At 44.8% G+C, this 12,821-nt stretch overlaps 1 protein-coding gene across 7 annotated transcripts in view; it reads right to left on the bottom strand.

Annotated features, from left to right (window-relative positions):
- KLHL32 (kelch like family member 32) overlaps positions 1 to 12,821 on the bottom strand; it is a 254,553-nt gene that overhangs the window by 128,321 nt on the left and 113,411 nt on the right. For all 7 annotated transcript variants that reach the window (XM_047733263.1, XM_047733267.1, XM_047733264.1 and 4 more), the window contains one exon: positions 4,076 to 4,174. In XM_047733263.1, the coding sequence (XP_047589219.1) occupies positions 4,076 to 4,174 (99 nt within the window). The remainder of the gene's footprint in view (positions 1 to 4,075; positions 4,175 to 12,821) is intronic.

The raw sequence follows: 12,821 nt of genomic DNA, 5'->3' as shown, positions 1-12,821 counted from the left end.
AGGAGAAGGGAAGGAGCATTCACATTTTATTTGGACCTGGATCTCAGATAGCAGATAAAAGTCCAACAGGTCATGCATACTAAGAATACACTAACGGGGGCACCTGGGTGGCTCAGTCATTAAGCGTCTGCCTGCAGCTCTGGTCATGATCCCAGGGTCCTGGGACTGAGCCCAGCATCGGGCTCCCTGCTCAGTGGGGAGCCTGCTTCTCCTTCTGTCCCTCCCCCTCCTTGTGCTCTCTCTCTCTCTCACTGTCTGTCTCTCTCAAATAAATAAATATCTTTTAAAAAAAGAATACACTAACAAGACAGGCCCCACAGGAGTGTCCTCTGGAACTGCGTGGCCAAGCGGGTGAGGACGGATACAAACCCAGGCTGTGGTTGGGAGGCTGTCGCTGTAGCCACTGCCTGCCCTGAGCCCCCTCCCCCACCAACACACACCTTTTGCACTGCTAGGTTCCCCCTTTTTTCCACAAACTAAGAACCTGTGTGTTCACAAGGGCCTGCCATCCAGGGGGCCTGGGAACTAAAAATGAATAAGGTGAAGTCTCCACAGCACAGGAGACTAATACAATGGCTATCCTCACAGACAGAGGGGCAGTGCTCCTGCAGTTTGAGGGCCCTGCTCTCAGGAGCCTCCCCAAGGAAAAGCAAGAAAAAAGGAGAGCATGCAGTGGCCTCAAGGTGTCCCTTCCTTTGCTGGGGGGGCAGCGGTAGCATTTACACCTGTACAGAGGAGTTTCAGGCCAAGGTAACAGCTGATGGCCCAGAGACTCAGTGAGGGTCAACCCAGGGGTTCTCCTCGGCTATGAATGAGCACCAGAGGGCAACAGGAGGTATCAGAGCAGAGCAGAGGTCTATCTTTCACGACTCTGGGAGAAACCAAAGAAACTGTGGTAACTTGAGAGTAACAAACAAGACCAGACATCTTAGGAGGGGAGAACAGCCTCACAAACCCCTAGTTGGAAAAAGTACTGAGCAAGAATGGAAAAGATGTTAGCCTTGATTGACAGGGCACAACTTCTTTTCTTCTTCTTCTTCTTCTTCTTTTTTTAAAAGATTTTATTCATTTTTTTGACAGAGAGAGAGAGAGAGAGATCATTAGTAGGCAGAGAGGCAGGCAGAGAGAGAGGGCGGGAAGCAGGCTCACTGCTGAGCAGAGAGCCCAATGTGGGGCTCGATCCCAGGACCCTGAGACCATGACCTGAGCTGAAGGCAGAGGCCTAGCCCACTGAGCCACCCAGGTGCCCCCCCCCCTTTTTTAAGAGTTTATTTGTTTGAGACATAGAATGAGAGAGAAAGAGCACACAAGCAGGGACAGAGGCAGAGGAAGAAGCAGGCTCCCCCGTTTCTCCTCAGCAGGAGAGCCTGACTTGGGGCTCAATCCCAGGGCCCTGGAATCATGATCTGAGCTGAAGGCAGATGCTTAACCAACTGAACCACCCAGGAGTCCGTAATTTTTTATTTGAGAGAGAGAGCGCAAGCAAGGGGAGAAGCAGAGGGAGAGGGACAAGCAGACTCTGTGCTGAGCATGGAGCCCGATGCAGGTCTCGATCCCACAACCCTGAGATCATGACCTGAGCTGAAATCAAGAGTCTGACACCCAACCGACTGAGCTGCACAGGCACCCTGATAAGGCACAACTTCTAAGTATATTTTGAGCACTAAAGATTTTTCATTTTAATAAAAAACATTCTTATATACCCAATAAAATGGTCCCATATGAAATTAAGAATCAGCTGAGCAATAATACCAAAACACTGTAGATAGGTATAGTTGTAAAACTAGGTCAAAATATGAAAGCAGACTGACCCAGCTTGGAAAGTTTACAATCCTATAGAAGAGAGGAATGGTATGGATTTTCAAAAGACTGACATGAGATTTCTACATACACACGGCTTTGATTCCAAGTCCCAGTTTCCTTCCACAATTTGGACAACTTGGAACATCATGGATAAAAAGGAAAAATAAAGTTCCATGGAAGAACAAAATGAAAACATTGGAGAAAAGAAAGTGAAAATTTCAACCACTGATCAAGTAGGCTAATAATAAGCAAACTGTCCACAAAATATATCTGTATGCAGGCTACATTTTTTTCTTCAACAAAATAAAGAACTGTTGGGGCGCCTGGGTGGCTCAGTGGGTTAAGCCGCTGCCTTCGGCTCAGGTCATGATCCCAGCGTCCTGGGTTCGAGCCCCACATCGGGCTTTCTGCTCAGCAGGGAGCCTGCTTCCTCCTCTCTCTCTGCCTGCCTCTCTGCTTACTTGTGATTTCTCTCGTCAGATAAATAAATAAAAATCTTTAAAAAAAAAATAAAGAACTGTAAAAATTAAGTTCTAAAGTGTACAAGTCACTAGATATCTCAACAAATTCATCTGCTGGGATAGGGGGAAATACCCATGAACTTCTGATATTCATCTAGAATTCTTGTTTATACAAATTACAGGGGTAGGTAAACACACACACGCACACACACACACACACACACACACACATCACACCTGTATATACACACCATTTTAACAGGCATCATGATAATGAGCACCATAACCCAACTTTTGGCAACATACACCATTGACTATCACCTGCCATGGAAAAAGTGAATCAGTTGATGATACTGAAGGCTCAAGTTGCCATATTTGATGTAAAAATGTCAAATAAAAATAATTTCAATTTCACAAGTCAAACACACATCTCCAAAGTCTTGTAACCTTTCTTTGTTATTCCCATTTGCTACTCTCAGAAAGGGATTAACAACAGCTCTCCCATACCACCCAACAATATTGAGGGGAAAAGAAAGGGAAATCAGATAATAATAGTTAAACATTCACTGTTAGATTAAATGCAAGGAGATGATGGTAAAGCTTTCATGTACTGTGTTTGAACTGCTCCTCAGGTGAACGTGGCTGACACCTGTCACACTATCTCACAGGGAAGCTTTGGTTCCTATTTCCCGGGGTTGCTGAGAAGACGAAATAAGATGATACATGAGAAAGAGCTTGAGAAACGACCTCCTGAGTGACAGAAGTCAATAATACGCCTGCATTTGGAATTAGAGAAAATGACTAGGAAGAAAATAAAATAATGGGCAGGAAAACAAATAGGGTTTTTATACGTACTCATATGTCATATGCACAAGGATAGTAAAATTAAATCGTATGGATTTGTCATTGTTAAAAATGTATTTTCCCTGTTGCTGTAATGCTGTAACAAGTGCAAGTAAAAACTCGTGCCAGTGGAGGAACTAAGAGGCCTCCAACACAGGGAGTCAGTACGTAACTCTGTAAAATAAAAGCCTCACAGCCTTACTGTCTGCCTAAGATGTCCCGTGTCTTCCTAATGAACCAAAAAGTTTTTATCCAGGAAGGAAAAAATGGTCTTCGGAATCGGAAAGGCCTATCACTCACCAGCTCTATCACCTCAGGCAAGCTGGGTACCTTTTAAATCTCTGATTTTTCACATATAAAAATGTGCAAAGATGTTAGGAGGACTGAATGTGAAGCATCGGTGCCCAGAGGACGGGCGTTTTCTCTCCGCCCCTCCCAGAGCCCTTCCTGATCCCAGCAAACCAGGGGAAGAATACATAGATCATTTACCCCTTTTCCAGCACTTATTGCCTGGAAAGTTCATATGGTACTTAATTATATACGACTTTGTGATATATTAGCTACTGCTGCTGAAATCGTCACGGACTATTCAATTTTTTGTGAATTTGGGGTTGTTCCTGCAGCCAGACAACATTGCTTCAAATGAAGCCCCTTCCCAGTGTCATCTCCCGGGGCCCCAGCAATACACCTGCAGCAGGGTTGTTGAGTTACTCTGCTACGCAAGAGCAGTGAGGACCTGGGCTGGGCGGGGAGGTTGGAGGTTCTGAGATAGGCCAGGAGAGCTGCAGCCGCCCTCCTGGGAGCCTCTCAGCCTCTCAGTGTCCTGGAGAAATTCTACCACCACTAAGCCTCATGTCCCTTACTTCCATTTTACTTGTCTAGGCACAGGTCAGGGAGCAGCAGGTACAGCTGATGACTGCAGGGGAAGGGATAGGAAGGGCACAGTAGCAGGACGCAAGCTCACCTACCTGGATGAGATAGTGGGAACATAAATTGAGAAGCTCCAACAGTTGTAGGTGACTGCCAGCTGCTAGCACATCCTGGATCACACCCGGCTCCAACAAAATCTGTTTTGTTTTTTAATAAAAAGAAAACTATCAGTGACTTAAAAATTAATGCTTGCTTAATATGCAAATCTACCATATTTAAATTGTTGCTTAACATATGAGATCTGAAATAATACTGTACTTTATTATGGAAGTCAGTTCTTTTTTTTCTATTCGATCGAGCTGGGGCCCCCACTCAAACAGCTGAGTTGTCACTTCCAGAACTCACTTCCTGTGTGTAAGGCTCTGCACTTAACCACTTATTTTTTGCAGGAGGGCATGAACATTTGCAAAGAACATAGAATATTGTTAAAATTCTGTGTGATGGAAGTAATCTTATAAAATCCAGAACAACCAAATTTTAGTTTTTCAAAGTATATTTCACAATTTTGGAGATCACAGAAACAGCATGGTTAGCAGATACTTTAGGAAAAGGGGGCTTATGTTCCCCCCTTTCAATAGGAAACCAGAGGTGGCTACTACTCCATTTTACTTCTAAGTCCTACAATAGTAAACTTCAACCACAAACTTTCGTTTTCCTTTTTTCTCAATCTCAGATTCTCTAATCCTTTCGGTTTCATTTTTTTATTATGTTATAGTAGTCACCACATTAGTTTCTGATGTAGGGTTCCAAGATTCATTGTTTGCATATAAACCCCAGTGCTCCATGAAATCCGTGCCCTCCCTAATACCCATCACAGGGCTCATCCAACCCCCGACCCCTTCCCCTCTAAAACACTCACTTTGTCCCCCAGAGTCCATAGTCTCTCATGGTTCGTCTCCCCTTCTGATTTCCGCACCCTCCTTCATTTTTCCCTTCCTTCTCCTAATGTCCTCCATGCTATTCCTTATGTTCCACAAATAAATGAAACCGTATGATAATTGACTTTCTCTGCTCAACTTATTTCACTTAGCATAATCTCCTCCAGTCCCATCCATGTTGATGCATAAGTTGAAGTCCTTTCTATTTCAAATGGAAGATGTAGAAACAGCATTTTCAGACTACAAGGACGTCACAGGTAAGGAAATCTTCCCAAATACACTAGTCACACCAGTTCTGCATTTTTTTTTCTGGTGAAGTCCAACTTTGTGCCTACTGTTGCCAGCTCCTGAGCTGCTGAACAGGGCTGCAGAAAAACACAAGACTACGCTGACTGGATTCACACTACCTGCATGACTGCCAGGCAGAGGGAAGCCTTCTGTGCTGCTCCGCCATTCCAGCCCAGCCCCAAGCGCAGTGGTTCCCAAGGTCTCATCTCAGGACCAGCAGCAGGAGCATCACCTGGGAATCTGTCACAGTTGCAAATTCTTGGACATCTCCCCAGACCTAAATGAATCAGAAACTTTCACAATGAGACCCAGCACCAAATGTTATAACAAGGCCCCTTGTCATTGTGGAGCACAGGGAAGCCTAAAAAACACTGGTGTGGTCAATTCACTCTACCTCTTCCCTCATACTCCTTTCTCCTCAAGCCTCCTGCTCCTCCTTTCTCTCCTTACTCTAATCCTATGATCTTCCAAAGCCTCCCACCACCAAATCTACCAAGTCACCTCTCCATATTTTTATCAGCACATTTGAATTTACCAAATACTCCATCTGTGGAAGACATCTCAACCCCTTCTGCCAGCCATTGTCCCCTCTTCCCAGGGGGTTATCTGTTCTCTTTCTTCTCTTGAAAACTCCCATCAGCATAAAAATGTGCCTTGACAGCTCCTATCTTAAGAAATAAAAATCCCCCCCTTAACCCCAGAGCTTCTTCCATGCCCCCCCCACCCCTTTAAAGCAAAGTTCCTCAGGAAAGTTGTCCACATAAAACACCACTATTTGCTCTACTCCATTCTCTCTTGAACCCACTCCTGTTGAGTTTTGTTCTTAATATTCCTTTAAAAATGTTCTCATCAAGGTCACCATTGACCTCCAAATCCCATGCCCAAATCCAATAGCCATTTCTCAACATTTAATCTTACTCAAGCCAACAGCAGTTAGCAAAGTCCATCTCTCTACTGCTGGAACAATATCTTCCCCTCTGTGACAGCATTCCCTCTCATGCCTTCTTCTACTTCATGAACCACTCCCTCTCCATCTCCTTCCCAACTGGTAAGCTTAGGGGACATCCAGAACTCATTCCCCAGATCTCTACTTTCCTCTCTCTGCTCATTCCATGGATGTTCTCCTATAATCCCATAACTTTCAAACTACCTATACTACTCATTACACTCACATTTTTTTTTCCTCTAGCCCCAACCTCACCTTCACACTTCAGACTCTTTTATCCAACTGCCTATCTCCACTTGGATATCTAATGGGCAGCTCAAACTGAACATGTCCCAAAACTGATCTCCTGAGCCTCTCTACCAACCACCAAACCTGTCCCTATTCCAGTCTTAACCACCTCAGCAAACAGCAACTGCTGGTTATTGAGGTACGACCCCAGTCAATTCCTGACTCCTCTTGTGTCCTCCTACCTCACATTCGATCTTCAGCCACTCCTATTGGCTCTATCTTCAGAATAGTTCCAGAATCCAATCACCACTCAGTACTATCACCAGCACTACCACTCCTGTCTAATCCAGTCTTCCTAGACTTACTAGAATGGCCTCCTAACTAGTCAAACTGCTTTCTCCTTTGTCCCTTCAGATTGTTTTTAATAGTACCAAAAAAACTGATCCTTTAAAGGCATCAGTGAAATTGTTACTCCCTTTGTAAGGGCCTATTTAGCCCGAGGATTCCATCCGGTTAAACAATGACTTTGAATGACTTTGTTGTTTATACAGTAAAACTTAAACTGTCCCTGCCCCCTCTCCCCCGGGGGACTTACTTAAAAAACAAGTCCCAGACACCGGTCCCAGGTAACAAAGCCCAAATACAAGGGTGGGTCAGGCCAGGTGGAGGTATCCAATCGGTGGGGGCCCACATACTGTCTCCCTAGCTACCAAGGAGTATGGGTCCTGCCCTTTGGGCGCCTTTTGGGCGCCAATTCTGACCAAGGTGATAGGCTAGTTCAAATATCTACTATAGGGTAAACTGTAATTCAAATGATTTAATTGGTCACTTATGTGTGACTTAGCATGACTGTGCAGGTTTCTCTGTGTGTTACAATCTCATTGGCTACCTGTGCATGGCCAGGCCCAACCACATGGCCTTTGCCCTTAAAAGCTAGTCTGTAAGGCAGAGAGAGGTCGCCTCTTCACAAGAGACGGCCCTGGCCGGTCAGTTCGATTCTCGGTGCTTGGCGAGAAATAAAGCTTTGCTTGACCTTCGCTTTGTATCAGTCTCACTCCTTTGATTACGGACCCAACACATTATGCAGACCTCTCCAGCAAATTTTTATCTCATTGGAAAGGAATCCAATCTTCACTATAACATAAAAGTTTCTGTGAATATCCTGAGTACCTTCGTGTCTACACCTAGCTGCTATTTTCTCCGCTTGGGTCAGTCTTCCTCAAGATATCAACATGGCTCACTCATTCATGCGCTTGGCTCAGACCTCTGCTCAGATATCCCCTTACCTGAGAGGCCTTCTGTGGCCGTCCTCGATAAAACAGTACCTTGCTGTCCATCACCCTAGTTCCCTATCTCTTTACTTCGCGTTATTCTTCCTAGTACTTACCACCTCTCGACATCGTACATATTTATCTATGTGACTATTTTCTGTTTCTCCACCCACAGGATAGAAGATCCAGGAGGGCAGGGGCTTGGTCTATTCTATACCCCCAGCGCTGAGAATAATGCCCAACATAGCTTTTACTCCATATTGGGTGAAATGATTTTAATAAATTATTGGCGAATTAATTTATCTCTAGATAGATTTTTTTAAATTCAGAATTACTTTCATTGATTAGTATAATGTAAGAGGAAAGGGATTATAAATTTTATTTATTTATTTATTTATTTATTTATTTATTTATTTATTTGACAGAGATCACAAGTTGGCAGAGAGGCAGGCAGAGAGGGTGGGGGGAGGCAGGCTCCCTGCTGAGCAGAGAGCCCAATGCGGGGCTTGATCCCAGGACCCTGGGATCATGACCTGAGCCGAAGGCAGAGGCTTTAACCCACTGAGCCACCCAGGCGTCCCTATATTCTTTTCTAAAAACTATTTTTATTTATCTATTTATTTGTCAGAGAGAGAGAGAGAGAGCACACAAGCAGGAGTTGTGGCAAAAATACCAACACTCATCTCATTTGCAAAATTTTTTATAGCTCCTTCCCCATCTAGTCAGAAGGAGAAATCCTGAATTTCTCCCGCTCCTCAAGGAGAGAGGCTTTGACTGACGTTCAGGAAATTGTTGCAGCTCCCATCACAGAAGCAAGGATGTAGCATATTCTCCCAGAAGAGACCTGGCCTGAAGCACCGAACGGAAATAGGTGGATTAGAAAGGTTAGTCTGAGCCTTTAAATCCTGTCAGCGGCACTTATTTCGCACAACTGGCATTCACGATAACCTCCAGGGCTCGGTAATGCCCAGCACAAAGACAGATGTCACAGACAGACGAGACGAACACTCTGAGCACAGGCCACATGTCTGGCGGGCTCGCTCCGGGAAGCCCTCGCAGGAGATGCTCGGACCGGGATTGTTCTGCCTTTGTTTCTTGTTTCTCTGTTCTGTAGTGTTCTCTTCTCTCATTATCATGTAAGTTTTTCTAGAAGATACTTTAGCACAGGAAATCCCAAGTGCATTGAAAGGACACAGTTTGGAAAGAAAAAGAGAGAGAGAGGCAGACACAAAACAAACAAAAAAACAAACCGTACTAGGAAAGCTGTGGGTCTCACTTACAGAAACAGAACGAGTGTTGGCAAAGCCCCGCTTGCACTGGAGTCTTTCAAATTCAGCTTTGTTGCCTTCCGTGACTGGTTGTTCTAATATATTCTTCCAGAGAATTTGTGTTTGGGGAGGAATACAAATAAAGATTTGATCTCCGGGGTGCCTGGGTGGCTCAGTGGGTTAAGCCTCTGCCTTTGGTTTGGGTCATGATCTCAGGGTCCTGGGATCGAGCCCCGCATGGGGCTGGGCTCTCTGCTCAGCAGGGACCCAGCTTCCCACTCTCTCTCTGCCTGCCTCTCTGCCTGCTTGTGATCTCTGTTTGTCAAATAAATAAATAAAAATCTAAAAAAAAAAAAAAAATTTGATCTCCTCATGATTTCCACTACGGTGAATGTGCCTGTCACGTGCCTGGAAGAACCGGCCGAAAATAGCCTTCTGCAGAAGGAAGGGATCGCAAACACACCCGTTTGCAGAGGACAACTAAGGCAGCCAAGTTTCAGTGCTGCAAAGCACACACTGGTTACATTGAGGCCTTGGAGAATCGTGTACCCATCAGCATCTAGTCTGGCACTCAAAGCAGGAAGGGTCACTGAGAACCACCGACAGGAAGGGCGGCATTCCCTGAGAGCTCAGAGCAGTAAGTGGCCAAGTGGGAGCCAATTCTAGTGGCTGGACAACAGTCTCATCAAACTGGACAACTGTAGCTCAGACAGAGGTATCAACAGGGCACAATGCAAATGTCCCCTGAGTAACAAAGGGGATCAAGAAATGTAGGCTAGGGGCGCCTGGGTGGCTCAGTGGGTTAAAGCCTCTGCCTTCGGCTCAGGTCATGATCCCAGGGTCCTGGGATCGAGCCCCACATCGGGCTCTCTGCTCAGCGGGGAGCCTGCTTCCTCCTCTCTCTGCCTGCCTCTCTGCCTACTTGTGATCTCTGTCTGTCCAATAAATAAATAAAATCTTTAAAAAAAAAAAAAAGAAAGAAATGTAGGCTGCATAAAGCCAAGCAGTTCAGAATGCATGGGCACAAAGTTATAAACCTTGAAACCTGCCAAACTGGATTGGGTATTTCTTCTTTCCTTGGCGATACTCACCTGCTTGGGTGGAAGCAAAGCTGGGGCTTCTTAAGATTGGACAGAGAAATTTTGATGCAATTTGGGGGAGGGGCGCAGGGTATGAGTGTCTCTTGTTCACAGGGTGGCTGGAATATTTTCTCCCTGTCATCCACTCACACCTGACCTCTGGATGGCAGAATACAGGACACTGAACTGGAAAGAGGTGAGCCGGACAGTACTGAGAAAATGCGCATGTATCATTATAACTGTGCATTGCCATGTGTCAACAAAATGGCTTAAAACAAGTATGGGACTTACTTTTCTCACAAAATGGATTAGGTAACTTGCAGTGCCAATGAACAATCTCATTCTGGAACCTCTCCAGCAGCGGGGGGCAAGCTAGGTCATGTGAACTAAGGTCCGCATCCGACTCCTACCCCAAATGTAGAGATGCAGCCCTCACTTTGATCAGCTGGGGATAAGAACTCAGCAGTGGCCACGGTCAGGGTGACACTGCGTAGTCTGACAAATTGTAATGGTAGTAACAGCCACAGCTGCTGCAGAGGGTGGGGGTCTCTAATGGTATCCGTGAGAGTTCTTACATCAGAATTCAGTCATGAGGTTGGTCCAATGGCCCCCCCTGGAAGGAGGCACTCTTGAATACACAGTCCAAATGTGTCTTCTGGCCACTCATTTAGGCAGTGTTGGTAGCAGAGAGCTGAATCGGCACAATCTTTAATGAAAGCCCTCCAAACTGGAATGAGATTGGGGCTCCTGATCCCAGCAATACCTATGGGCAGGACATGGGGCCAGAAAACTCCTGAAAGAGGAGAGTGGAGGCTGAGGTGAGATTCTGCGCAGGGCATGATGAGATGGGCGATGCCCCCTCAGCCCAGCTCACCTGGCCAGGCGCTGGGAGGGTGGAGGAGGCCTGACACAGCACACAGTCCCCGTGGGTTCTGGGGTTTCCTTCTTCATTCCTCCTCCCACATCACCAAGCGTCCACCCTCTTAATTCTGTCTTCTTGTTCTTTTCCTTCTGTTTATTCTCTCTCCCACTTTTACCTTGCTTCTTGGATTAGCGACTGGTAGAGACTGCTTTTAATAGCCATGGCAAGTATCAGTGTGACCTTTTTTTTTGTCTTGGTTAGAGAGAGAGTAGAAGGGAAGAGGGAGAGAGAGAAAATCTGAAGCAGGCTCCACACCCAGCATTGAGCCTGATGTGGGGCTCAGTTCCACGACCCGGAGATCATGACCCCAGCCGAAATCGAGAATCGGATGCGGAACGGACTGAAGCATCCCAGGCGCTCCCCAGTGTGACCTTTTTCCCTGCCTTATGAACGGATGTGTTGGCATCTTCAGGCAATTTTGTATCTTAGTTCTTCAAAGCTTTCTTCTTCATTTCTTCCTTAGGAGACTTTTAAGTCACTTACTTCTAGCCGGAAGGAGCTGAGCATGTGAAAGCCAGATGATTAAGGTCTCTACCAAACATGTAACAGGGCACATAGCAGCACAAGCACTTTGGCTAGCACTGCTAACACTGCAGATTAGATGGCCTTAATACTATTGATAAGAACAAGGGAGTATATTTTTCTCATTTTCATTCTTGTTTCTTTGGGATTTTTTTCTGTATAGTATAGTGAAATGGCAAATTAGACATCTTTGGATGTCTAAATCATCAAGTAAATTGAATAAAACAACCCAAATAACTTTCAAATGATCAAATATTTCAGGCACATAAGTGAAACCATTTGTATAAAACTTTTCAAAAGACTTCTTATAGACAGAATATGAATCATAAGATCTAGCTGTGAGAAACTGCCGTTAATTTAGATTTTGCTTCAAAGCCGTTAGGCTAAGATTTTCTTATCCACCAGGTGGCGCCTATGTTTAAAGCAAAATTATTTTCTAAATTACTCCTGTATTGTACCTCCAGCACCGACTTAAATTTATTTTTGAGAACGAACAAAATAATTGAAATAAGAATAATAAAACATATGAATTCTACTCTCTAAAAGTCTCTATTATTTGGGGAAATGTTCATAATTTTTTTTTTTTTAAGTGCTCCATCTGAGCAATACTGTTCAGAATTCAGCAGCTCTCCATAAACCATGTTCCAATTTATGGCTATATCTCAAACTTTTTGTCCTTGTATTCAGGAACTATCATGATATGGCCACAACCTACTTTAAAAAAAATATTTACTTATTTGAGAGAGAGAGAACTATCATGAGCAGGGGGAAAGGGCAGAGGGAGAAGCAGACTCCACTCTGAGCGGGGAGCCCAATGTGGGACTTGATCCCAGGACTCTGGGATCATGACCCAAGCTGAAGGTAGATGCTTAACTGACTGAGCTACCCAAGCACCCACACAACCTACTTTCTAATGCTTATTTCCAATTCTGCAACCTATGGTCCCTTTACTAAAACCAATAGCCCACTGCTCTCCACACTGAAGCAGTACTTTTTTCCTCCACCATGCCCTCCTGACTTCTTCATTCTCCCTATTTTAAAATCCAACTCATACAAGACTTAACTCTAAGCTCATTACCTACACAAAGCTTTGCAAGACCCTCCCTCGCCTCAGCCTCCAGCTGGGATTAATCTCCTGCTCTCCCAACTAGAACAGATACAGAGTGAACTAAGTCCATGGGATCTAGGTCACATGCCTGATTTCTAATTCTGCATCTGAGACTTGCTGGCAGAATGAGATCAGGAAAACCACTCAATTCTATGTGCCTCAGTGTCCTCATCAATACAATAAAAATAGTATTTATATCAAAAGATGGTCTTAAGGACTGAGAAAATGAATATGTATCATTACAACTGTGTATGGCTATGTGTCAACACAATAG

The sequence above is a fragment of the Lutra lutra genome, chromosome 6, assembly GCF_902655055.1.
Source record: "Lutra lutra chromosome 6, mLutLut1.2, whole genome shotgun sequence".
NCBI classification, from domain to species: domain Eukaryota; kingdom Metazoa; phylum Chordata; class Mammalia; order Carnivora; family Mustelidae; genus Lutra; species Lutra lutra.
The sequence above is the reverse complement of the archived record's forward strand: the minus strand, read 5'-3'. Positions and strand labels throughout refer to the sequence as shown.